Source organism: Astatotilapia calliptera, chromosome 5 (genome assembly GCF_964374335.1).
Source record: "Astatotilapia calliptera chromosome 5, fAstCal68.1, whole genome shotgun sequence".
In the NCBI taxonomy this organism is placed as follows: domain Eukaryota; kingdom Metazoa; phylum Chordata; class Actinopteri; order Cichliformes; family Cichlidae; genus Astatotilapia; species Astatotilapia calliptera.
The window spans coordinates 30,165,557-30,192,603 of NC_137426.1; the positions used below are offsets into that span (position 1 = coordinate 30,165,557).

At 41.0% G+C, this 27,047-nt stretch overlaps 2 protein-coding genes across 5 annotated transcripts; one reads left to right on the forward strand and one right to left on the reverse strand.

Moving 5' to 3' along the window:
* Positions 1-2,407: 2,407 nt before the first annotated feature.
* LOC113021734 (uncharacterized) lies at positions 2,408-6,870 on the forward strand. The gene is made up of 9 exons (XM_026166452.2): positions 2,408-3,042; positions 3,222-3,440; positions 3,994-4,056; positions 4,145-4,183; positions 4,265-4,319; positions 4,640-4,718; positions 4,792-4,858; positions 4,941-5,089; positions 5,186-6,870. The coding sequence occupies exons 1-9, from the start codon at positions 2,524-2,526 to the stop codon at positions 5,634-5,636; spliced, it is 1,641 nt and encodes a 546-aa protein (XP_026022237.2). The 5' UTR covers positions 2,408-2,523; the 3' UTR covers positions 5,637-6,870.
* Positions 6,871-7,153: 283 nt separating this feature from the next.
* Positions 7,154-26,847, reverse strand: dido1 (death inducer-obliterator 1). Of its 4 annotated transcripts, none has more exons than XM_026168755.2 (17): positions 26,714-26,847; positions 25,185-25,277; positions 24,197-24,311; positions 22,858-23,941; positions 22,273-22,699; positions 20,998-21,366; positions 18,360-18,579; positions 15,082-15,658; positions 14,798-14,957; positions 14,545-14,661; positions 14,235-14,396; positions 13,817-13,979; positions 13,215-13,716; positions 12,819-12,966; positions 12,422-12,511; positions 12,136-12,331; positions 7,154-11,225 (listed from the first exon to the last, which is right to left on the reverse strand). In XM_026168755.2, exons 3-17 carry the CDS (start codon positions 24,276-24,278, stop codon positions 7,792-7,794), a joined length of 7,731 nt encoding a protein of 2,576 aa, XP_026024540.2. In that variant the 5' UTR covers positions 24,279-24,311; positions 25,185-25,277; positions 26,714-26,847; the 3' UTR covers positions 7,154-7,791. The 4 variants fall into 4 exon arrangements, with proteins under 4 accessions (XP_026024540.2, XP_026024541.2, XP_026024539.2 ...); XM_026168756.2 differs by having other exon boundaries at positions 14,283-14,396; positions 20,998-21,369; XM_026168754.2 differs by having other exon boundaries at positions 20,998-21,369.
* Positions 26,848-27,047: the final 200 nt, after the last annotated feature.

Sequence of the window (27,047 nt, forward strand, 5' to 3'; positions counted from 1 at the left end):
TTGTTGTTTTATATCTGTCTTAATTTCCTTTCAGAGTTGCATATTCAAATCGCAGGTTAGTAAAGGTTGTGGCCAAAATAAAATTAGAGGGTGGCAAGATAAAAAATGTTACAGTCAGTTACAAAGCCAATTCATGTATTACTACAGTTGGTCACTTTACAAAAGGACATAAAAATCTCTGACAGACTCCCAAATATTGCTGCCCATCAAAGGTTAACAGCCTCAACTGTTCACTTTCTAATTCTGTCACCTGACTCCTTACACCAGCAATCATCACAGCTAAACAACAATGTGAAGGCAAAGAAATTACACACAACTTTAAAGTTGAATACTTGCTCCGTTAATATTTGAAAGAAAAGGGTTTTTAAAACTGAGGCAAATTTCATCAAATGGGTTCAAACAGTTGAGCGGAAACAAAAATAGCTTGTGTTCCCACCAGACTGTGAGCACCATCTTTTGCAGGCTCCACAGAGACAAAGGGAGAGCATTTAGATTTCTTTCTTTTTTAAAAAAGAAAAATCACCTAAATCGACAGCATGGATGGGAACAGCAGGAATGTAACTGAGAATATTGCTGAAGTAAAGCTTTAATGTACTTTTACCTTATTTAGGTATTTCTATGCCACTTTCTGCTTTTACTCCACTGTGTTTATAATGCAAAGATTAGACTTTGTACTCCATGCTGAAAGGCAGAGGAGAGCGAGCGTTCTCAATTGCAGGTCCGATGTTTGGAATAACCTTCCCCTCCATATTAGACAAGCGTTATCAGTGCAGGTCTTTAAGTCCAGATTGAAGACCTATTTTTATTCCCTGGCTTGTAACTTTGCAGGAAACTGACACCTTTCTTATTAATTTTATTGTATTTTTAATAATTTTATTGTATTTTTAATTTTGCTAGTTGTTTTGATCTGTGTTGTTCAGCACTTTGGTCTGCCTGGTGTGTTTTTAAAGTGCTATACAAATAAACGATGATGATGATGATGATGATGATGATGTGAATGATTTTAAAGCTCTGATTTCTTGCTTTTATTATTTTGCAGATAAATTGCATTCCTATATATCAAGTTACCCAGCCATATACACTGGTGTGGGAAAAGTGTTTGGGGTTTTTTTTTGCTATTTTGTCACACTTAAATGTTTCAGATCATCAAACTAATTTAAATATTAGACAAAGATAACACAAGATAACACATATAGTTACTTAGATTACATATTCTGATATCCTGTATTCAGTGTTGGGAAGGTTACTTTTAAAATGTATTCCACTACAGATTACAGAATACATGCCCCAAAATGTATTTTGTAACATATTCCATTACATTACTCAGTGAGAGTAACGTATTCTGAATACTTTGGATTACTTAATATATTATCATGGTTTTTTACAACTACATGAATGTACTATTGTTGTGTGATTTATTACTGTTACTGCAGGTTACTCGCCATACCAATACCAACTAGATTTTTAAATCTTAATATAAAGTGAGTAACAGTAGGTGGACATTAGGTAAGGCTGCACTTTTTGCAGCAATCTCGTATATAAAACTATACCGCGTGTATATAAAACAGGTCTGTGGCTCCGAACTGTAAAGGCGTAAAACCATAAAGGGACCTCTGGCTAATATGTCGGGTTCCATGTCGGGTCGTAGCCGAAAACTAGCTTTACTTTGTTGTCCGGGTCAACTTTGCTAGCGAGAGACAGAGAGAGGCGTTGAAAGGCTTCTCCAATGGAAATTATTGAAAACACGAACACAGTGTACAGTCGAGTCTTAATAGCTTACTTACAACTGGGCTACACTGCCCGTGAGGCTACATTCTTTAGGGCAATGCTTGTAACACTTTGACTATTGCTGTCATATTAAAACATTTTTTGAAGAATCATTTTTTAAAAATATTTCTTCACGTCATTATGTGGCCACAAGTAGGGGTGACATGGGCCGCTAGATTGAGACACAGGCATTAGAGGCTCTTAATGCGTGCTTTGTTTGGGTTTCCACCGGCGTGGAATTACTAACAAGAGAGAGGGGACAGCCTAACATATGAAACAGGAAAAGACCCCCGTGTAATCCATTCATTTCAACAAAGTAACTGTATTCTGAATACCACCTTTTTAAACGGTAACTGTAACAGAATACAGTCACTCATATTTTGTATTTTAAATACGTAACGGCGGTACATGTATTCCGTTACTCCCCAACACTGCCAGTGGCCACCCTGCTCTGTTCACCCCTGTGTCACCTTATTTTACAAATCCTGGAAACGCCCCTGACCTGCATCAGTGGGCGGTGCTAAACACTAGTCTCCCTTTGATCTGCAGACAAATACATAATAGTTACGCTATAATATTAATCATGTATATCCTGCCTATATAAGCATAAGAAGAAGAAGAAGAAAGAAAGTTAGCATGTTCTTTTCTGTGCTCCTTTTATATAATTATAAGGGAACATGATATCTGTATTCTGTCTGCAAAGTTGTCTTTGGACGGGAAAAGTGAAAGTGAAACAGACTATGAGATATAAACATAATGGCGTGGTTTAGAAACAAGAGCTCTGCTTCACCGTACTCAACTTTGGACAGGAAAGTAGACAGAAATGAGTCTAAAACAAGCACAGAAAACGAAGATTCATTCAGAAGTTTATCTGAAGACGCAGAGGGGGATGTCAGTGAGGGTCAACATGAGGCTGACGAAGGCCGGGAGTCCGGGAGGAAGCTGCCAGGGCCAGAAGAAGAAGAGTTTGACAGCAGAGAGCATGGAGCTGGCACCACGGTTGGATACAGTGGGTTTCGCTCGCTTCGGGATTGGATAGTGCGCCGCACACAGATGGTGTTTGGACCTTTAACTTTTTCAAAGAAAGACAGAAATGAGTCTGAAACAAGCAATGACAACACACGTGCACTCAAGAATTCACCTGACGATGCAGAGAGGGTTATTAGTCCCGAACTAAAGAGGTCCTCAGATAATGGTGAGGAGCCCGAGACCAAGTGGACAAGGTCTAACCAAGATAACTTTCAAAATGATCGAGTTGAGACCGTTGATGAAAATGTGAGTAAAGAAATGAACATTTACAGTAAGGTGATCATGCAGGTTTCTCACCAAACGTTTTAAGTTCGTATTCTGTGAATGTAAAACGTGAAAAAGAATTGATCGACTGTATAACAGGCAACTTGGAGATACAAACATGGCACAATGCCGTGGTTTGCTCTTTACTTTATTCCTTTTAGGTTTCTATGGTACACCCAAATGAGTCTGAAATGCGCACGGAAAATGCAGTTGACGAAGGGAAGAAGCTGACAGGGCCGGAAGAAGAAGAGGAAGAGTTTGACAGCACAGAGTATCGAGTTCACACTACGGATGGATTCTACTGCGACTATGATTCAACCTGGGAGACCGACCCGAATGAGGAGAGCCCTCCCAGCAGGATCAGACAGACAACAAACTATGTAAGTAAGCCAGTGCCTGTCACAAGTACTTTGATTTTCCACGTCTGCTCACAAATCATTTACTGCAGGCATAAAAGGAGCCACCTGTCACAGGCCCACAGGCCCAAGGTGTTAGATGGCCCCTCCAGAGAACTTTATTGAGGTGATAGCTCTGTTCACATTTCTTGATTTTTCCTGCAAGAAAAAAATCACAAAGATGGCTCAAAAAAACAACAAAGAGCCAAAGAAAGACATTTAAAATTTCCCAAAAGAGATTAAAATCAGTGGGAAAGATAAAATGGACATAAATAACAATGGTGAACAAAGAAGTAGATAACCAGAAACATTTTTAGAGTGGTGACTACATTTTGTGTTGTGAAATATATCTCTGAAATAATCAATATGAGATCAAAAAATGAAAACAAAGAGACACTGAATGACATATGCACAAAGACAGAAACCCATTTATTGTAAATAAAGATGGAGGATCTCCAAGGATGATCTTTGGGTTACTGAATGTCTCCTTTAGCTGTGCAGTGTTACCCCTGAACTCCATTTGTCTTCTGTGTTCCAGTACAACTTCAGCAGATTTGAACGTGCTGCGAGAGACATGCAGAACTACAGACATGACTACCCTGTAAGTCTCACACACACACACTGTAAACACACACTCTCATGTTTAAGCACGAGCCAAGCACATGTTGTTCTTTTATGTGTCCCTGCAGAGCCAAATCAAGACACAGCACAGGAAGAAGAACACAAATGTATGTAAACGTTTGTTTTTAGATTTATTTCAAAGAAGAACAAAATAAATGGTTTGAATCAAATTCTTTTCTCTTGTGTAGGATGACAAGTCTAATCTGAATTTCTACCTTGGAAAGAAACGATCGGTGCCAGACGGTAGGCCTTTTACCAGCACCCAAATGTCCTTAAACTGAACATAACATACATGTGTTTTCATTCAAGAAGAAGAGTTTAGTAGATCTGTTTTGTTATTCATCTCATCTTTTTCAAGTATTCAAAATATCTTCATGACATTGGAATAACTTCAGAGACCTGAAGAAGAATACCATTTCACACAAGGACATGGAGTCAGAAAAATATATTTTATAGTACAGAAATATCAGTTTGAACCACCTCAGTGATCACTGGATAAATCGTAATCTGTGCAGCTTCATTTGCAAACAGATTTATTTGCTGTGACTTGTATTTGTTACCAGGTGTCAGCATAACTGAGTTCCATGAACAATGGTATGGAGACTATGAAAGCCTTGAGTACGTGCACACATATATTCAGTGGTAAGTTACTCTATAGTCACAAATATGATGTAAAAAGTTCAGTTCCAGTTTGTAACGACATTTTCTCTCAAAGGTTGTTCCCACTGCAAGACCCAGGAGTGAACTATGAGGCCAGTACACTGACAAAGGAAGAAATTACGGTAAACCTGTGAAAGTTACCAAGTTATGATTTAAAAAGAAAACATGTCTTATACACTGATAGAGGTTCGATGTTTCCTTCAGGATTTTTGTAATCACAGCCTTGCACAGGAAAACCTGGTGAAGTCGTACAAGCTCATGTTGGACTTTTATGGTATCGTGTTGTGTGATGAAAAAACTGGAGAAGTCAGGAGAGCAAAGCACTGGGAAGAAAGATTTGACAACCTTAACAGGTAAAACTACCTCTGAATTTAAAAAAAATCTGTGTGCAGTAAAAGTGACAAAAAGCTGTAAATGATCTAATTTTGGGACTGATCACTGTCTGACAGTCACACACACAACAGCCTGCGCATCACTCGCATCCTGAAGTGTCTGGGAAACCTGGGTTACCGTCACTACCAAGCCCCTCTGGTCCGCTTCTTCCTGGAGGAGACTCTGGTCAACGGACAACTTCCAAACATCAGGGACAGCGTCCTCAGCTACTTTATGTTTGCTGTACTTGATAAGAAAAAGCGCAGAGGTCTCATCAAGTATGCATATTTGAACTATGAGCCTAAAGATGAGTTTGTGTGGTGCCCAAAGAAAATCCAAAAATTGTGGTCAAAGCAGCCCAAGGCAGCAAAGGAAGAGGCCGCTGACTCTCTGGAGTCGCAGGAGGACACTGTGATTTCTGACAGTGAAGCACAAGAAGAGGAAAACCTGTCTGCAGATGAGTCGTGTAACAATGCAGAGTATGAGTCTCATGAGGGTGAAGAAACTTTCAGCCATAATGAAGATTGATTGATGACAATGAAAAGCTTATTCATCTTATGCTGAATAATACTGATAAATTATACTGTGTATGGAGTGTATGCAGATCCAGTGATTTAGTTCAGCAGTGTAGTTAGTCAAAAGGCCTGATTCTTTATGGAAATGTTTGCTTACTTCAGTATTCATCAGCTTTGCATATTTGAACTATAAACCTAACGATGGGTTTGTGTGGTTCCAAAGGAAAATCCAAAACGTTGTGGTCAGGGATGCCCAAGCACAGAAGGAGACTCTGAATCTTAACAGTGATTTTTATGCTGCTCTCCTTCCTGACACAACCTCAGAGGGATATGCGTCTCCTTCTGGTATTGAAGATTGATGTTAAATGTTAGGTGAATGTCTAAACCACTATACCATGTGGACAAAATTTATGAAACACTACTTAAACATAACTACAAAATTGTTCACGCCCCCCTGGAAATAAACTTTTAAACTAGAAAAGCCACAATCCTTCCTTTTCCTGAAACAACTGACATCAACCCATCTGTGGTTAGATTCAAGCACCTCTGTCTGTAATAAAAAAGGATGAAATGTGATGTTTTTACTGAAATGCCAGGCAACATTACTGGTTGTTTTTTTCGGTCAGCTAAATTTCTGTCTTCAGTTATGTGTTTTTTAAGGAAACTGTCGGTTTCATTAATATATATCACGTTACATGGATATTGTATCATATAAATTCATTCTCAGTCTTACAGGTGATAAACCCCACACCTTCTTTGGTTGCATAAAGGTTGGATAATGTTATATTGTTTATGCAGGTTACAATTTGAAGTGGCCTTGAAGAGGCTTGCTGATACACTAAGTCTGTTTTTCCTCCTTATGGTTTTAAAACCATTCAGGTACTTGAAGTTTTTACCCTTCATCACCTCATATCGTTATTTTTTCATTGCTTTTTATTTTCCTTGCAGATGTAAAAAACAAACAAACAAAAAAAAACAACCCAAAACAATTCGAAGGAATTTTTTTTTCTTGTAAGCTTTCGGGTTATTTTTCAGTTTCATTTTAAACTGTTTTAAATTGCTTGACGCTGGGTGGGATAACACTTAACCACCCCCACAGGTGGATCTATCTGGCTTATGGTGGCGTAAAAGTTTTCTATTGGACTGTCTAGTCGGCGCCTCATCAGGAGATGTGGATGTATGGTTTTTTGTTTGCTTTGTTTTTCTACTGCAGCATGGGTCAAACATTAAAGAGGTTCTGTATTGTAGTCGGTGTTGCTGAAGCTTGAATTTCTTCACAATTATATATATTCATATTAGTACAGGCCATGGCCAAAATATTATATGGTGGTTCTATATGGACTGAAAAAATAAGCTCCTAAATTGAAAGTTAATTATCGAGATTAATACGTGTTTTATTACTGAAAAAGAAAAGCTTTGATTTCTGATCTTTAACAACTGAAACTGCTCACTTTATCATCTGACTCAATAAGCTAATAATCAGTATGTGTAGCTAAAACAACAGTGTGAACACAAAAAACCCCACACCACTTTTAAGATGAATAATCGTTTCATTTATATTTGAAAGAAAAACTGTTTACATCCAAAACAAATGCCATCAAACAGGTTTATTAGTAGAGCTGAAACAAAAAAAAGTGACAGTTCATAAACAACCATTTTTGTGGTGTATACTGTAAGGCTGATGTCATTTTATTTCAAATCTGTTGAACATATTAACACATTTATGTCTCAGTGTATCTTTAGCCTTCACATTGTCCATCTCAGATATATGGCTTTTATTTTCTCTACTTAGAAAAGTATGATTAAAAACATCCTTATATACACAAATACATTCATATTTACATATTGCAAATGGTGTGAATCAGTTACATTATTGTTTTCTAAAAAGAAAAATGCTTTGACAAAAAAAGGTACATGTAATAGGACTGTGCAGCCTACATTAATACGTCTTGTACCACAAGCAGTTTAGCTTGCATTCAGTTTTTTGCTTTTCAAATGTAATAAAACAAACTTAGAAACCTTTAGGTGACAAAGAGAATACAAACATATTTAAATGTTTTTGTCTGGTAGGAACACAACCGTGGAAATCTGATGAAATACTGCTCTTCTGTTTTTACAGTGATTAAAGATGTAAAAGTCTTGGAACCGTAATGTCCATAAAACAGAGACTAGGAAACGTTCTTGCTATTTTCTGTGGTTTTATCACTGTCCTTGGACGTATCGTGTTTACTGTCCTTTTTCTCTTCTTTCTTATCTCGGCTTCTGCTTCTTTCCCGACGATCTCTGCCTCTGTCACGGTCCCTCTCCTTTTCTCTCTCTCTCTCCCTCTCTCTGTCCCTATCTCGATCTCTGTCTCTGTCCCTGTCTCTACCCCGATCTTTCCCACGATCCCTGTCACGGTCTCTCTCTCTGCTTCTGGATCGGTCCCGCTTCCTGTCTCTCTCACGCTCTCGTTCTCGCTCTCTGTCACGGTTTCTTCCCCTATCTCGGTCCAAGTCTTTCCTGTCAGATTCCCTAACTCTGTCTCTTTCCCTGTCCCTATCTCGGTCTCGCCTCTTGTCTGAATCTTGATCCCTGTGTCGTTCTCCCTCTGCATCCCTGTGCCTCTCACCCTCCCTCCCTCTGCTGCGGTCTCTTTCTCGGCTACGCTCGTTATCCCGGTCCCTTTCTCTGCCTCTGTCCCACTCTCTTTCTCGGCTCCACCGCTTTCCCTGCCCCTTGTCCCATGAGGGCCTGCCAGCATGAGGGACATCTCTCTCTTTCTCTCTCCGGCGGTCCTCAGACAGATCCCTCGGCCTCTCATCAGGGGCCTGTGAGGAACCATGAATGAGTTCTCTATGTCCTTCAAAGCGGCTGAAGCGATCTCCACTGCGAGGCTCTGAGTCCTCACGGGTGGTGCTGCTCCTCCTCCTCATTTCAGGAGAATGGCGGCGCCAGTGATCGTCCCGGTGTAGGTCTGGCGGACCTAGTGGAGCCTCCGGAGGAGTTGGCAGCAGTGGCCCGCTGTGGCGAACAGGTCTCGCCTCATCAGAGTACCTGTCAAAGCGGTACCGGTCAGAGCCTGCAAAAGGCGGAGGTCTGGTCTCCTGAGATGGAGGACCTCTGTGCTCATCAAAAAATCCTCGGTGTGGTGGTGAAGATGGAGGTCTGGAGCCCCCATACTGGATTTGTGGATTGAAGTGCTCCCCACTGGGAGGCTGACCTCGTCTGTCCTCATACTGGTTATGTGGAGGTCCCCGGTAGCTTGGACCTGGTGGAGGGCCCTGATTGGGATTATTAACAGCATCTTTGTTATACTGTTCTGCAGATCCTCGAGCCTGGTCTACTATTGTTGGTTGAGCCCCATGGTCACCATACTGAGGTGGTGGGGGACCCCTATGCCCTGGAAAGAGATTTGGAAGAGGAAGCCTGTTATCAAAGTGACCAGGTGGCAGAGCGGTGAAAGGCAGAGGAGGACCTCTGTTTCCAGGGAAATTAAAAGGTGGTGGGGGAGGACTAGTGAATCTGGGCGGAGCTAAGCTGTTCTGTCCATCGAAGGTGGGGGGAAGGGGAAGTCCTGGAGGGGGACCTGGTTGTCCAATGTGCTGAGGGGGAATGGAGGGATCAAATATCTGAGGAGGTGGGCCCCTCTGGGTTACTGGAGGGAATGGTGGTAGTGGTGGGCCTCTGGGTGGCATGATATTCTGAGGTGGTGGGCCAGGTGGTGGCTGTTGAGGTGGTGGCTGCGTGCTTGACCACTGGTTTTGATAGGGAGGGTATGAAGATGGTGGTGGGCCATACTGCTGACTGCTGTCACCTTGCATTGGGGGATGACTGTGCACAGGGGGAGGAACATGGATTGGAGGAGGGGGTCCCTGAATAGGAGGGGGGGCTGACATTGGAGGACCTTGCATGGCCTGCATGGGTGGTAGCACAGGCACTGGAGGCGGCCTCATTATTAGATTTTGGCCCTGCATGGAACGGGGAAGGGAGAAGTTGGGTTGTGGAGGAATGTCAGCTGGAGGTTTGTACTCACTGTCGAAGTCTGACCCTGTCATGTGATGCAGCATGTGATGTGACTGAGTGTCAGCTGCTGCTGTGCTCTGAGTGAGTACTGGGATTGTTGAAGTTATTTTGGATGTTTTTGCAGGCTCACTGTAATATCTTGCTGTAGATGTCTCTTGGCTATTCTCCTCATACTCTGAATCCTCAGCTTTTAAAATACTGGCTGCATTTGGCCACATACTGAACTTGTCCATCTTTGTTTCAGACTTAACTGGCTCGCTTTCCTCTTTTTTCTCTTCTTTCTCATCTGTGTAGCTGACTTCCATATCAGGGTCCACCTTTTCGCCTAATAAAGGAATTGAAACCTCTGCCTTGTCCGATTCCATGAAAACTAGCGCCTCACTTTTCACTTCCTCTTGATGCAGTGAGGGGTCTGAATCTTGTGACGAGTCTGCAGGTTCGCCTGTTTTAGGCGACTGCAGCTCTTGCACCTCAGGCTGTGAGGCTGGAGGAACAGGATCGGTCACTGGAGCAGGTGTCTCCTCTTTGTCCTCGGGTTCATCAGACAGTTTTCTGCTGCCTGTAGACTGGCGAGGATCCCTGCTTTGTCTGGGATCTCTCCTCTGATTGATTAAAGGAGCAACAGATGAAGATTTCACAAGCTCCTCAACCTTTTTGCCAAGCTGTAGCAACTGACAATTGGCCAAAAGAGATTTTGCAGGTTGAGTTAAGAGTGTGCTTGCAAGTGTCACTGAGGCAATAGGAGTGCTTGTAGAGGACATTTGCTGTTCTCCTTGTTTCTGCAATGCTTGATCACCAATGTGTTTAAGGCTCTCAAGAATCTTTTGGGGATCGGCTGCAGACTCAGTTGCAGGCTTAGCTTGACCTGGAACTAAAGTTTTAACCTCTTCGAAAATAGAGTCATCCTCTGGGTCATATGCAACATCATCAGCTTCACTTGTTTCCACCTTAGGTTGCTTAGTGACTTCAGGTTTGCTTACCACCTCCATAGGCTTCTTCGGCACATTGTAGGATCTACTGGGGTCATATTCTTCTTCTGGGTCATAAGGTCGGTCATCTTCATCCTCCTCTACTGTTTTTTCTTTAGAAATCTGTGCAAACTTCTGAACTATAGGATCTAACATTGTACCTGTTGGGGCAGCAAATTCCCCACCCTGATCAGACGGTGAGTCGGAAGCTTCAGAGTCATGTTTTTTCTTGCCAAAAAGAGTCTTGAGAATGGTCTCAAGAGGAGTGGCAGCTGCTGCGGATGAAGAAACAGAGTTGGATGAAGAAACGGAGTCCTTGTCAGTGGTAGCGGATGTGGATGGAGCCTTGATGGAAGATAACAGGGACAGAACAGAGGTGGTGGAAGCCTCGGAGGAGCTAGATGGAGGTGATCCTGGAGGAGTTGTGCTGAAGGGGATTTCAAGACTTTGCCGTGTGTTCTTTTCTGCTTTGACTGCAGGAGGTGGCTTTGGAAGGCTGGTTTCCTCTGCATCTTTGGTTTGAGTCTTGGACCGTTTCTCTTCACTTTCTAACGGAGCACCAGGACGTTTTCTATCCTTCTGGCAGATCAGCAGGCCAAGGAGCAGGTTGGGACGAGCTGGTTCAAGACCTGTGAAATAAAAAGACCAAAAAATAAGCTGAACGTGCAAAGCTAAAGAAATGTTTTCATGGTCCAAACTGAAACAAAATGTACTGTACTTGGTTTTAAAAGACATAAAACCAAAATTCATAGAAGACTAATTGTTAAATTTGCTGATATCTGTCAGTTGTGATATGTGCTGATGATGAATTTCCAGATAATCTACTGACAGTGGCAAAAACAAAAAAACAAAACCCAATAAAACTGTGTGAATATAATAACTTTGATGCTTTGTTATCATCAGTACCCTACAGTCAGGGCCAATGATTTCCACACTGACATTTCATTTCACTCCTTTAATATAAAAAGAATCATCAACAGCTAATAGTTGCAAAATATGCAGAAAAAAATAGCCCTGAGATTCCCAAATGGACAGCTGACTTTATGTTGCCGTAACTTCTCAGCTGTTGTTTAAGACTAAATGCAATAAAAACAGTGACTTTGTTTCAGTGGTGCAGCATGTGAAAGAATGAGCAAAACCTATTTGTAATGTGACTGAAAACATAGCTCATAGAAGTGTACTGGTAACATCTATCCAATATTGTTTTCACTGATCCAGCTCAGAAGAAACAACAAGCTGAGACTAACATGACAACCTGCGATGCAAACTTTCTTTATTAAGTCAAATACACAGCAGAGACACAGTAACTGTTACATGCAGAGATATTTACAGGGTATCAACAAGGAGCGTGAGCACCCTCTACAGTACAAACCCATCAATTAAACCAACTCTCTTTTCCAACCTCAGGAAAAAATGGATTTAACATACTCCAAACACACAAGGAATAGAAAGAAAGTTTTACCATAAAAACAATAATATTTACAAATTTACACACAAATACCCACAAAGATGTATACATCTATCTCTTTACATGCTTACCTGGCCCGTCAAATGGCAACAGTTTGGAGGGTAATGGGTCCTTTGAGCCCAGGGGGATGAGATAGAGGTCTTTGATGCGGCGGTTGTTGTTAGCTACCACACCAAATCTTTTTCTGCTGCTAAAGTAAGAGAAAAGAGAGACGTATGCCACCTCTTCCTCCTCTGTGGCTGGATGGAAACGGATCAGGCACAGCTCCTGTGATTTGAAAAAGAAAACAGTACAGTTTCATGCAAGGCTTTAAAGTTAAAACAGCCTTTTAACAAGTTAGTTTTTGTACTAACAAACCTTGGAGAGGGAGGTTTTTAGTTTCCCAACATAGTCCCAAACTGTGGTTGGAGAAATCCGACCTCCAACATGAATGGTGTCTGGCAAATCCTGCACAACAACAACAAAACCAGTTATTTTTTTGGCCTGTATGTATGTCAAACAGTTTGAAATTCAAAGATTACAGGGTCTGATATTAAAGTGGACCTATTATACTCCTTTACAACCAGATATTTTTTATTCTTGGACTATCCTTTTTCATTTTAGGGCCTTTTTGCATTCTACTTTCTTCTAACTGAAGACCAAAATGTTTAAATAAGAAAAAGCATAAGGCATTTACAAAGAAAACTAATACCATAAATGTCATTTCTATGAATCATTAATGATAACGAAAATATTCTTGCTTTAGAAAATGTACCTCTTTCAGGTGTTCAAATGATCCCGAGACCAGGTAAGCCTTGGTTACAAACTTTGCTACTGACTGCATGTTGATAAATCCTTTCCAAATCTTCTCTTGACCATGGAGAAATATTGCAGTTTCCCCCTCAGGAGGCGGCTCAGATCCACTGTAAAAACAAAAGCATCTTCCTTTTAGACAGGCTACATGCAGTCTCTTACTATAACATACTACACAAAACAGTATCTCAAAGCATCTCATCAACAACAAAGTCCCTCAGTATCACCAGCACTACAGCTGCTGTTACTTTACTCTGGTATACTTTTAGCTAAAACGTAAAATATCTGTGCAAAATACTAAAGCTTATTAAAAAGAGAGCTCTCTGGTATTTTTAAGAACTTTGGTGAGATGTAGCACCTTGTTTTTGACAGTTTGGGCGCAGCAACTGAAGGTGGCGGTGCAGGGGGCATCGGTAGTGGTGCCTTAGGTAAAACCTCCAATGGAGCAGTAACAGGAGCTGGGAGTGGGTCTGCTGCATTGCTGGCAGGCTTTTCTGGGGCCATGTAAGTGACGCTCACCCCGGTGCTGTGCCTGGCCATGCGAGGGTCCCTGCGGGTGATACTGACAGAGGAGATGGGTACAGGGGCCTGTGCTACAGGTGCCATCGTGGTGATATCCTCCTGATAGAGCTGTGGCTGTGATTCTGGAACTGCTGGCTCTACGGTGGACTGGTAGGATGAAGAGGCCGGGTGTTGGTACAATGAAGGATCTTGGTAGGTGGCCATGCTGGCCTGTGGCTGGCTGACAGGTGAGACATCCCCTGATCTGGATGAGAATGACTCTTGTCTAGGTGGCTTTGTTTCAGGCTTCTTGGTGAGTCTGGCTTTTTTAGCAGCAGGCTCATCTTCTGTCTTTTGGCCTACAAGGCAAGATTATTACAAAAATAAAGAAATAAATCATCCATATAATAATCAATTCTGCTGAAAAATGATAGCACTTCTTCTTAGCCTCTTATTTACCTGTACATATTTTGCAGTTGAGGTCAAACAGATGGGCCCTGTGTTCAGAAGTAGTGTCTTTGAGCATGCTACTAAAAATGTCTGGCATGCTGCTGCCACTGTTCCCCTCAGCAGCAGATGCCTGAGCTGAAGCTGAAGGGGTGGAACCAAATTCCTCCTGATCCTGAGGATATACCAAAGAAGATCAGTCAAACTTCAGATGAACTGGAATCGCAGGCACTCATGTAACAACTACAATTCTCAGTGGTTCACACACCCATGCATTTTGTGAGAGGCAGATAAAGCTTAGGAAAGAAACTGACAGGACAAGAGGCGATAACTTGTAAGCTGGTGAACATTCTTTGATAGTTTGCACTGTGTGCCAAGAACCTCATGCATGAAAAAAAGAGGGTGAGAGCAGCAGCTTGTCACCACTTACTGTAGAAGAAGCCATGCGAGAAGATGAAGTGGTGGCAGAGATACATACATCTGCATCAGATGTTGGTGGAGCATCCTCCACATCGGCGCTATGGGAGCCACCATCATGCCTGTTGCCTGGTTTGGACTGCCCTGAATGGGCTTTTGCACTAGGAGACTGAGGCTAAAGAAAAGGAAAAGGGGAAAAAAACTTTACAATGGTGTAAATTTATGCAGACAGGTTTTTCAAAACTGCAAATCCTAACAGGAAAATTTATGAGTCTTAAGCTGCCCTACACCTGATGTTTGAATTAAAAGGCAGTGCCATTTACCTCAGGAGCCTCAGGCTTCCTCCACTCAGATATCTCCTTTGAAAGCAGCTCTTCAGCACTTAGTCTGACCAGTCTAAAGGGACTGACCTCACCTCCCACCACTCGGTAGAACAAGCCCTGAGACAAACATGCCATACAGCGCAAACATGAGAATATGTTTTTCAAGCTATAATTGGTGTCCTTCCATTCACAGCTGCATAAACACAAGATATGTACTTTACTGAAAACAGCATGCACGTTAATGTTGACTCACTTTGTTTTTAGGGTCCTTCAGATTGAACATGAGGGACCTGTATTTGTTTTTGTATTTGCTGTCGGTGCTAAGACAGAGGTTAAACATCTCCTTTTCAATAGCAAATGCCAGTCGCCCCACCTCGCTCTCTGTCATTTTCAGATCATCACTGTCGCACACCCTGGTGGAAATGAACAAAAGAATGTATGTTTAAATCTGCAGACCTCGGGTAATGTTTTTGGAACCAAAAGAAGAAAGAATTTGGAAAAAAAAAAAAATCCAACTGGGACTTGCAGGTCACTCACCTTTTATAAAGGATGTCTGTCAAAGACCGCCGGATGTTCTGTCTCATCTGGTTGTTAGGTGGAAGCGGCATAGGGGAAACAGGTGGTGCTGAAACAGGTGGTGCTGAAACAGCTGAATGTGTAGGTCTGGAGGATGAAGAGTGGCTGGAGGGAGAGGAGGAAACGGGAGATGATGGGACTCTAGGGGATGAGGACGACTGTCTGTGGGGACTAGTGTCCTTTTGCTGAGGTTGCTTCTTGGGAATGGTGAAGTTAGACTTGGTGACTCTCAGTGCTCCTGTGACGTGGATCGGGCCTGAAGGAAAGGGAGATGGGGAGTGGACAGGTGGCTGGCCGGCCTTTTTGGACTTTGTTGCAGTTTTAGCTGGGGGTGTTACAGGCTTCTTGGATCCCTTTGAACTGGCAGCTTGAACTGGAGGTTTCTTTCCCTTTGGGGAAACCTTGGTTGGTTTTGTTGCTGTGGACTTCTTGTTTCCTTTTCCAGCTGCCGCAGATGCTGAAGAGGATTTCTCAGGAGCTGGGGCTGGTTCCTTTTCCTTATGGTCCTTCTCACTGTGCTTCTCTTCTTTAGTTGGGGCTGGAAAACAAGAACAAGATCCAATATTTTAAAATATGTGATAATGTTCAGTTGTAATGTGCAATGTGGCAACATATTTTGCTAAATTACAGGCAGTCAATTGCACAAATCAGACTATATTGCTAAGTCGAAGTTAAGCAGTTTTAAAATGTATTTCAAATAAACTGAATCCCCCAAAAAACTAGTAAAAATGCAAATCATATGAGAGAGAGAGAGAGAGAGAGAGAGAGAGAGAGAGAGAGAGAGAGAGAGAGAGAGAGAGAGAGAGAGAGAGAGAGAGAGAGAGAACACTGTCAAAAAAACAAAGTTGACAACAGAGCAGATGAAGTCCCTTTTTATTTTGTAGTGACAGCACAGTAGTGGGGGCGATACCTTCTTCCCAACTATTATAGAAATATGCAAGTGATGATCCTCAACGACAAAATTAGTATTGTTCTCCAATCATTTTGATATATTCACATAGAAGATGAGCAGGTTCAAGTACTATAAATCATGTGCCAGCCAAGCAGAATGAACTAAATAGCATTAAATCTAAAAAGATCTACAACTACCAGCTCCAAGCAACCACAACCAGGTATCCACTGGTTATAACCATGTGCCATAGGTGTCACACACCCTAAATATCAAAATGTAATTTAGTCTAACCATAACACTGTAAATATAATTAGTTAATATGACAAGATCACCTATATGCACCATCAAGTTGATAGTTGAACTCTGACCCCAGAAACACCAAAGCCAAATTCTTCTCCTCTTTCAAATTGTGGAGACAGTAGTAATCCATTTGATCAAAAGCTTCAGTCGCAATAAATATCACATAGAATATTTCCTAATTTGATATGGGGGGCGGGGGGGGGAACCAGTAAGCCAATAGATCTGCTACCTGGTAAACACTTTCAAACTGTCATGTGCAGATGTTTGTCCTTCCGTCATCTCAAACGTGCGGCAGAACTGCATTAGCTTTGAGCTAACTTGACATACTATACAGCCACCAAATGTTTACACTATGCCTTTGTGCAATGATACAATATATACAACCAGAGCAACTAAAATCAGCTCTTTTCTATAGATCATAAGTTGTCAAACAAGCCAAAATCATCATTCAGCAAAAGGGATATGGATGATCAAATCACTGAGCTCTAACTTCCCCCTGTTGAAGAACCATCAGTGGCTATATGGCCTTCTTGAACATTAGGAATGCATTTATACCCAATTACTCTTTGCTGTCCCATCAGGTAAAATCCTCACTATTTCTCCAGGCTTTTTATAGAGGCAGCCATACAGAAAATGAAACTGTCCACATTTCATATTGTTCCCTCATTACATTTAAAATCAGGTGCAAAAAATATGTTTAAAAAAAAATCAAGATGGCACTTCTTTTAGCCCTTTGTGCTCAGCCCAGGTCTTCAGATTTCATCTTCAGGTGTAGCATTCCTGAACTTCACTGCATCTCCACAGGTGCTCCAGTCTGATAGAGGTTCTGTCATATCCAGCTGTTCACCATCTGAGAGGCTCTCAAGCTTCAAAGTCTTCATAGTGTGTGTAGACTTAAACAGTTGCACATGTCTAATTAAGCTTAACTGGTCAGGATATCCTACGGCAAGCCAACAACGCTCACATAATCAATCGAGGCATCCAAAAATCAGTTTAACACCTTTTATTTTAAAACCAGTTTCCCACGAGCAGTGATGAATCATATTCAACATGCATGAAAAACTTTGAAAAAAATAGCCCATTACTCATAAAATGAAGGGCAAAAAACACAAGGTTGGATTTTTAATCAGCTCAATATGACCCAACTTCATAGGCTGACATTATCACAGGGGACAGCTCAGACACCTACCTGCTGGAGGATGGGAGGGAAGGGCCTTATTTGAGACCAACAGCTGAGGAGATGAACCCAGGATGTGAAGAGACATGTACGGTCAAACCAACCAGGTAATTTGAAAACACACACACGTCATATCAATCAATCACTAAATTTAAGATACTGCCCTCCTTTTTGTTTCTACCACACTGGCCTTTATAATCTCTTAGGTTGCAGGCACATATGTGGGAAACCTATAAAAGGGGTACTCCAACAAACCAGTGCTGCATTTCCAAAAGACCAGGGACTCCCGGGAGGCATTCCTGAAACTAAGGGATTAAAATCAATGCAGCAGAGGCATTGCTCTGAAAAAAAAAAAAAATTTTTCTCATAACACATCGGCCTCAATGTAAATGTCTGCAACTTCCAAAATGATGATTTTGATTTACAGCACAGGCTTTCTGTAAGAAATTAAAAGGCTCCAATTCAAAGCCAAGATAAGAGCGATGCAAGTTGTTTCATGCTTCAGAAAGCTCCTCTAGAGCCAAGGAACACATTGTCCAACTTAATTAAGTAATCTTAAAAGAGTGCAACCAATGGAGTGAAGGACCCCTTTCCAAATAACTATCTGCTGGATCAGAAATACTTACCAAAATCACACGGGACACTTACCTGTTCACAGCTGCCAAGTTTTCATTAGACAACAAAATCCTTACATTAAACATCACAAAACCTTGTAAATGATAAAGTAGTCTGCTATACAGATGAGTTCATGTTCTTTCCCAAACGTTTGGACCAGTTTTAAAGGATGTTAGCATGACAGGAGCACATTTATAATGGAAGAGCAACAGTATGGTTTCAACAACAGATCAAGACCTTCAAAGAGATACATACACTTTTTGTTTAACACTGTTGGTGATATGGGTGTAGTCTTTTCTGGTGTTACTGCAATGTAATTATGGTCGCTGGACCAGGATGCAGTGGCTGGCGGAGGTGGGTGTTCCTCAGCATGCTCATCTTCGTCGTCATCATCATCTGGATCAGGACTGTGGTCTTCGCTATCCGACTCCTCCTGGGTCTTCTTCTGCACCTTCTTCCCACCGGCACCGGTCCCCTGAATAGACGAGAAGAAACACATTCAGACGTTTTAGCCACTCAGATTGATTTAAAGTGACAGTTCAGCCCAAAACCAAATTCAAATCTTTTTATCCAGGCCTACAGTACATTTTTATTCATATTGCCTATACTCATGAATCAAATGACTATGCAAAGAAAACATCCACCTACCCACTGTGATCTGTGCAGCTTTTAAACACCTATGGCAGCCCTCCTTAGCTGAGCTGTAGGGACTGCTAGCTACAAGTTTTATTTGTTTATAGAGTAGAAAGAAAATAGTTCCAAATGAACCTGCTCAGATCAAGGTTTGTGGATTTATTTATTTTGTAGTTTTAAAGACACTCAAGCTGAGTTTTAAAAAATGCATTTATAGGCACTCTGAGCACAATAAGGCAAGTACCATCTCGCTCCACTCTAATAAAGAACATTTCCCCGGCCAAAATCTCTAACTGGTCAACTGATACCATCAAAATCAAGATGGAAAAAACAGCACAACGGGGCAGGAAACACACATCACTTTTATTTAGGAGGTGGTGAACTGTTCCCTTAACAACAAATGAAGATGTTTAAAACGTGTTTACTTGTGTTGTTTTAAGAACAGATTTTTCTCTCTCCAAACAAAACAGGTAAACAAAATCAATAGCCTTTTCAGTCTACTCTCCTCTTTAAGCATACAAATAGTGTGCAGTTAATAATTTAAAACATATTAATGACATTTCTGTGTACTCCAATGCTGGAGCTGGAGGTCTCTTACACTGCTTTGCATGTATCCAAGTCTAAACCTGGACACATTTCTATGATTATTGTACTGTGTACTGAACTTCTTTTTTTGAAATTGAAAATTATCTAAATCCGGAACATTAACATTAGTGTTTGGGCCTAGCATACCAAAATTGTCAGGCTTCCTGCATATGCTCTCCAGTTTAAATTATGACCATGGATTTAAACTTCACAAAACCAAGTAAATGATTACATAATCTGCTATACAGGTGAGTTCATGGTCTTTCCTAAACCTCTGGACCAGTTTTAAAAGACGTTAGCATGACAAGACCTACATTTATAAAGACACCCAATGTCTGAAGGAGTTGTTAAACTCAGGGATTGAGTTAAGCCACTTTAGTGTGCATCACTGCTCACTTCCTCTCCAAGCTGCTGAAGCTTTAATACGAAAGTCCTTTTGAGTTCCTGGAGAAGGCCTTTCTCCCCCAGTTTTTTTTCCCCACAAGACAAAGTTTGCAAACAATCACTTCAGAAGCAACATATGTGAGACTACTGACTGCTTTTCTTGTCAATGAGAAAAAAATACATTAATACTGAGCTAAAACACACGTAGCAAATGTAACCACAAATTTTAATCTATACACAAAAAAAAAAAAAAAAAGAGCACAAACAAGAATATAGACCATTTATAAGACAGACGAGTCTGCACTTTTTAAGTCTTTAGATTTTGCCCAATATATTAAAAATGTAACCTGTGATAGTGTATACAAACTACAGCCATGACTGTCAGTGCTTCATCATTGTTCCTGCATAAAGTCACCCCATATTCACCAGGGCGAGGGAACATCAGTAGTCTTTATGAACTGAAAATTATAATGGATCATTTATATTGGCTTGTAAAGTTAATACATGCTGGTTGTCTTAAAAACCCCAATCTGTATGCAGCACATTTCTTTGTGTCATGACACAGTAGAATGCTGAGGAATTATTCTCTTTGAGAACTCAAAGAGTGTTCAAAGATCAGATAGCATCATCTATCTGACAATGGATTAACTGTCTGTGTTGATCCATTTTCTGCAAATTACACTATTACAAATACATCCATTTTATGCCCCGATTGGCCAGTAGTATGCATGTTTCTGCCACTTCACATGAAATAAATACACGTTTCATACTGGAAAAAGCCTTTTAAGACTAGGTTTGTGTGCCGACCCAATACGTTTGCTTATTTAGGCCAGCACTTAAACAACAAATTATGCTGAAATCAGAGTTTAGCAGTTCCCATTTGTTTAAATGTTAGAATTAAGAGTAGACCATTCAATTATATTTATGCCTTGTGTACTGACACTGACATGCACAGAGTGTAATCAAAAACAAGGAAACTTGATATTGCCAAGACAAATGATGAAACTAAATTGGTGAATTTTTCTTCCGAAACAAGACAGTAATGACATCTGACTATATTAACTTCAGCAAACAATGCTGATATAATATCTCAAATGTGTCAAGACATGATGAAAACTCAATGAATGACTATGAAATATAAGGAGTGATTCAGTTTAGATAGTTCAGTCTATCTGTGAAACAACAGACTCAAGTGTTGGTGACTACCTAATAACTTTTTAATTGTCAAAGGGAATTAACATTCCTGCTTTAAAACCAGGCAAACGTCATCATTTTAGGCCATCCAAGTTACCTTTAGTGTGGACTTTTTCTGAGCCTTGGCCTTATCCTTTTGCTTGGGCTCTTTGACATCAGTGATGGACTTCATGGCAGCAGCAGCATGTCTCAGGATACAGTCGTTTCCACAGTACACAGAATCAGGTTGGGCATCATTTTCACAGCCAGGTCCAATACATCTCGAGAGGGAAGACTCCTCATCAGCCTTTCGCTCAGCCTTGTCCTCGGGAACCGCCAATGTTGGGGTCGTTTTCACCTCCACGTGTGATGCGACTTTCTGTACTGTGTCTGGTGGGGCTTTGACTTCTGGTGTGCCTTCTGTTGCCTTCTTCTCAACAGGTGGTGTGGCCTTCTCTGCCTTTGGTTCAGCTGGTTGCTGTACTGCCTGCTTCAAGCCAGTACAAAATAAAATTAACAGCTACTGATATTCTGCATTTCGCTGTACGATTGTCAGTTCAAACAATTTAAGAATCATCTTATTAATTGTGATCGTAATAGCATTTAAAGAATTTTGAGCTTCAAGCTGCTTTAGGTAGGCTTCTTTTTGCCATGCTTTCAATTTTTATCTGTAAACTTACATGTGAAAAACACCTACATCTCTCAGCAGAAAACTGGGCAGAGAGCCCTACCTGCCACCAATTATTACAACCTAACTGACATTCTTGAAAATAATGATTACTGTGCTCATTTTCAGCTACATAATTAAGCTATATATATTTGATTCCTGAGCTCTATTAGGATTTAGTGCAGCTTTGTGTGATTTATATATTAACATTTAAAATTTATCCTAAATTGACCCTTGGTGCAGCCCTCCCCCTTCTAGCTGGCTGGAATTTGTAAATGGAAGGTCTGAAAAGGGCGGGCCTGCAACTAAACCACAATGGACCCTGAGAATATGCCCTCTTTATGACATCAGACAGATCCAACAGTAGAAAAAACACACACAGAGCATTTACAGCAGCCTGAAGCTTGAACTTTTAGCACACAGATATTACATCTACATATACTGGCCTTATTATTTTAAAAATCACAGCATGCACCATGGTAGTATATGACAAAAAAATAAAAAGCACATAATTTTCCCTTTAAAAAAACCCAACATTTATGCACTCAAAAAGCAGTAGTAATGTAACTGGTATATGGCATCAAATGAGAAATTAAGTCATTAAGCATGGCATCAAATTAAGGACCGCACTTAAAACCCACTGTTAAATATTTAATAATAAGATGTGCAAAAAATAATTTGGAGGCTAAAACATTTTTTACGTTCATATCAGCTGCAAAGACCTACCGGCTGAAAGATTTTTATCTTCTTTTTTCCCGTTGGATTAGTAGCCTTCTCTATCCTTCCTTTGATACCCAGGTCCTCTGTTGCTTTCTCATCAGTACCAGTAGTTTGTGCAGATGAAGCTGCTGCTCGAACAGCTGACGGACTGGAGTCCCCTCCGGCATTATTACCTTTAACAGCACTTGTAGACGAGGTAACAGGAGGAGTGGAAGCATTGGTCGGCGAAGCAAAATCAGTTTTGGGCTTCCCAATTTCCATATTTGTAGAAAGAATAGAAGTTGCAGGCCTGACCACCTGGTTTTTCTTAGCGGTGCAGTTTGGGCAGATGTAGTCTTCCCCATTTCTCTCCATCAGCCGTCCACGGGCCTCAGTGATTCCCACACAGTCCCCATGAAACCACTCTTCACAGCGGTCACAGCAGATCATAAACCTGGTGAGCAGTGAATATCAAGACATTCTCAAATAATAGTAATTAAAACATTTTTTTACTTGTGTATGAAATGATTCCTACAAAAGGCAACTAAGAGACAGTAGAGAGAAACAAAAACAAGTTTATGCACTACAGGATAAAGAGAGGCCAAAACAAACCTTTTGTTATGTTTTTGACGACAGATGCAGTAAAGTGCATTGGGGTCATAGCCTCCATCATCAGACTCCACTGAAGATGACGATGTGGATAAGTCATTCTCATCCTCATCATCATCTTCATCATCATCATCTTCTTCTTCCTCCTCCCCCTCTTCCTCCTCCTCCTGTGTCTGGGGTTTCCGTGTTTTTACACCACTCTGGGTAGCTTTAGGCTTTGCTTCCTTCTTTACAAGAGCATTGTTCTTGTTGTCAGAAGCTTTAACAGGTGTAATGTTCTGATTAGCTGCCTTCTTTTTATTGACATATGTCCGTATTGGTCCACGTTTTCCCTGCACTGCTGCAGCCTTGTCTGCCTCATCCTCGCCAGTCTTCTCAAGTTCATCATTTTTATCGTCATTCTTCTCCTCAGCAAACTCCTTCTTCTCAGAGTCCTCCTCTGGCTGAGTCTGTGCTGCACTGACACTCCCTACAGCTTCAGAAGTGAGATCACTCTTTTCTTCTTTTTTCTCCTCACTGTCATCCTGTGTATTCTTGACAGCATCTTTACTGTCTTCTTCATTCTCAGAGCTTCCCTCATCTTTCACCGTCGCTCCACCACCTCTGGTCTGCCTGCCACTACCTCGACCTTTCTTTTGAGTCTGCTTCCTTGCACCACTCCTTGTCCTTCTCTCAGGAGTCTCTGCTTTTTCCTCAACGGCCTTGGAATCAGCATTACCATCAAAGCTGGCCTCTGAGGCCGTCTCTGCATCAGTTGGGGTTTGTGAAGGAGGATCTCCACTTTCCACACTGGGAGGTGCGCTCTTTCTTGACGCTCTTTTGGCATTCAAGAGGAATTCCTCTAGTTTGTCAGTACGTTTAGGCTGTCGGCCACTACGGCGCACAGGACAGCGGGTTTCAGGGCTGTCGGTTACCGCTTCCACTGGCATCTCTCTCTTTGCAATGGTGGACCGACGGAAACCCCAAGTCTTCTTTAGCTCACTCTTGGCCTTTGAAGATTTATCTTGCTCCCCTACCAACTGTTTTGGCACATTCTCACTTTCAAGGTGAAACTGTTCCTCCTTCTCACTCCGTCCTTCTCCAACGCCTGTGAACAACCATTATTGATATCAAATCAGCATAACATTGGAAGAAAGGGAGAATGTTTTGCAAGCATGCATATGTAAGGCAAAACAAACCAAAACACAAAAATTACTGCTCAATTCTTATATCGCCCATACTTACCGTATGTCTAACCACATTTAAAATAAAAGTCCCTGACACCATAATTGTACCCACTTTTACTTTTTAAGACAAGGTATTGTGAAGGGGGGGGGGGGAAAAAAAAGCTCATTCAAGATACCTTGAGAGCAGCTATCCATGCAGTCCCAGCTCTGCTCTGGCTCAGGGGCTAGAGAGAGCTCAGGGCTCACATTCCCATCCATAGATGATGGAGTCACTATTTTCAAAATTAACGTCTACAGTTCAGAGAAAAGAACAAGAGACCGACTATGAGTCACTCTTTTCACTTTACAAAATGAAAATTACTGAGGGGTGCCAGCTTTAAGGTAGCACTAAGAATGCTTAATAACGTCATCATTCTTAGACATACTTGTTATATTCTTTTGTACTTACACTCGCAAATAATAATACTAAAAAAATATTTTTCCTTCTTTTTTTTCTTTTTTTTAAGTGCAGCTCTTCAGAGGGTATGTTATGACACTAATGCTATCATGCATAGGGAACCCTGTGGGTGTAGAGCACCATGTACAGCACCCATGGAAATGGGCGCGATAGCACAAACATCTTAATATCATTTAGGCAAACAGGATAAAGAGAATCATTCTACAGAGTCTGTGCTTTGCGATCTTTCCAGTACTGTTATGCCATATTTAATACAGACAAAAATCACAAACCCTTTTTTAAAGGGCAAAACCACAAAATACTACAAAAAATAAATAAAAATCAGTAACCATCCCGCTGTTTAAAGGCAGTGATGCACATCCTCTAAAACTCTAATGTTGCCATGGTTGAAATAACCTTTTTTTTTTTTTAAACCGTAACCACATACTTTACTTTTAAATACACTTTAACTAAAGGTTAATAAATTATGACTTTAAGAATATGACAACACTTTATAATCTTAGACTTAACACTCATAATTAACTATAGCTATTCACAAGCCTAGACAAAGTTCCTGGTGGTCTGATAAAATTCCAGTTTTGTTTTTCTGTTCTTCTTGGCAGTTTGAGTTACAAGAATTAAGATGATGTTTCCTTTATATTCTCTAAAGCCAGAACTGCTGTTCTAATTTAAGTTAAAATAATGACAGGGAAAACCAATATCCATACCTGCAGTTCAGCAGATGTCTAACAAAGCAGTTCTTCAAACAAAAAAGCTTCCATAAATCCCAAATCATCAGAATTGGTATGAGGTTAGAGAACCTGAAAGACACAAGGAAGCACAAGTTAGGACACATTTATTTCAGGCTTCACAGAAAACAGACATGCAGCACAATGGTATGATGACAAAAATAACAAATTATAATTTTTAAATTATATTTTTAAAAAGTGACTGCTGCATTTTAAGAGCATGGGCAAATGGATGAAATAATCTAATCTGAAAGCATAAGTAGGCCAACCCATCACTTTACAAATACGCAAGTTCAAGTTTGCCATTTTCAGACAAGTTAGACCAAGTCAGAAACCTTTGGCAATTGTGTAAAGCCTTCTAGCATGAATATTCTTACGCAATGGACGCCTGAGTTTCCTGAAATTAGCGTTTTTATAAAGCCTTGCATACTGCACCGCCATCGATGGATTGGAGGGGGGTATCCACCCAAAGACTGCGAGTGTGATTGAACGGGATTTTGTCCAATGGTATGTCTGTGGTCACGACAACTCGCCACGTGAATGGGAGGACCGCTATAACCGAGGAAGGTGGGAGGGGCCATGACGAAAATAAAATTTCATATTATATAATATTGTGTATATACTTATACAGAAAAAAACAACTTTAACACATTTGCTAAAGGTTTACATCAGGATGCTGCCTGACGGCAGTCATCGGAAGAGACATACTCGTGTCCAGTACTTGCTGCGCGACATTTAAAAGGTAGACTGCACACGGCCTGATATAATCTAATTTCTTCATTGCAATACGGCATACCACACTGTCACATGATACTATTTAAAAACAGAACAAAAAAACCCAATGTGCAGACAATCAAGCTAGCAAAACGATATTGGAAAATCCGCATACTATAAGAGCAGACCCGTTCTTCACTCCTACATCTCCAGTGACGGCCGCAAAACATTCAACATTCCGCCAACCGCTTAGCTATTTACCATTAGCTCATGTAAACTACAAACGGGGTGCCACAAGCGGCGAAGAAATATTCAGTGGGAAACGGTACGCAACCCTTTCTATAACACTGAAACTACATTTGTATTATTAGGTTATTCTAGTCGTTTTTGTTTTGTTTCACAATGCGAAACTGCGTGTTGCAAAACGTGCACTTGTAGCCAGTAAGCTTAGCTAGCGCTGTTGGCCACAGCGAGCGTGGGTAAGCTAGCGGCAAATTCAACTTAAAATCATTAGCATTTAGGTAACCGTTAAAAAGCCAACATATAGTACAAACAAACTACGTGGGACAAGTATTTTGTAGCAAACTCAAATTTTAACCAATGTATACAACTGAAGTCGAATTTAAAAGCGTAACTGTACTCAAGCTATCGTCAAGCGAATCGTGTTCAACGTCCTCGCATCCGATACCTTCGCCCTAGACATGTTTGGTAGCAACAAAACACAAAAGCACGAACACACTCCAAAAATAAATATAACGGAACTAAAATAAATTAAGTTGCTGTATTTTACCCACCCATGCGTTATAAATACGGATAATGTCCCCTCGCTCTTTCGTGGGTCAGTCCTCCATTTTCCATTCCCTTTGGAGCTAACTGACTGCAGCAGATGGCTGACGGTTTACACAAAACGCTTTGTGTCTACAGCGCCCCCATTGGCCAGGAGGGAAACTAAGTAGAAGCAGAGGTCGACGTTCCGTCAATACGTAATCACTTTCAAACGGCGGGAAAGGGTGTAATTGTTTTGGGGTTGTTGTTTTTTTTTTAACAAAATGTGATTTGTCCTAAACTTAGTGGATTTAAATAAGTCTAATTCAGCTATTTACTTGATATTTGTCCCAACATGTGAAT

Coding starts and splice junctions, on each gene's coding strand:
- LOC113021734 (XM_026166452.2), top strand. CDS start 2,524: ATGGCGTGGTTTAGAAACAAGAGCTCTGCTTCACCGTACTCAACTTTG. Junction 4,320..4,639: donor GAAACGATCGGTGCCAGACG/GTAGGCCTTTTA, acceptor ATTTGTTACCAG/GTGTCAGCATAACTGAGTTC. Junction 4,719..4,791: donor GTGCACACATATATTCAGTG/GTAAGTTACTCT, acceptor TTTCTCTCAAAG/GTTGTTCCCACTGCAAGACC.
- dido1 (XM_026168754.2), bottom strand. CDS start 24,278: ATGGATGGGAATGTGAGCCCTGAGCTCTCTCTAGCCCCTGAGCCAGAG. Junction 21,370..22,272: donor AGATAAAAATCTTTCAGCCG/GTAGGTCTTTGC, acceptor ACTGGCTTGAAG/CAGGCAGTACAGCAACCAGC. Junction 15,659..18,359: donor AACAGTGTTAAACAAAAAGT/GTATGTATCTCT, acceptor CTTGTTTTCCAG/CCCCAACTAAAGAAGAGAAG.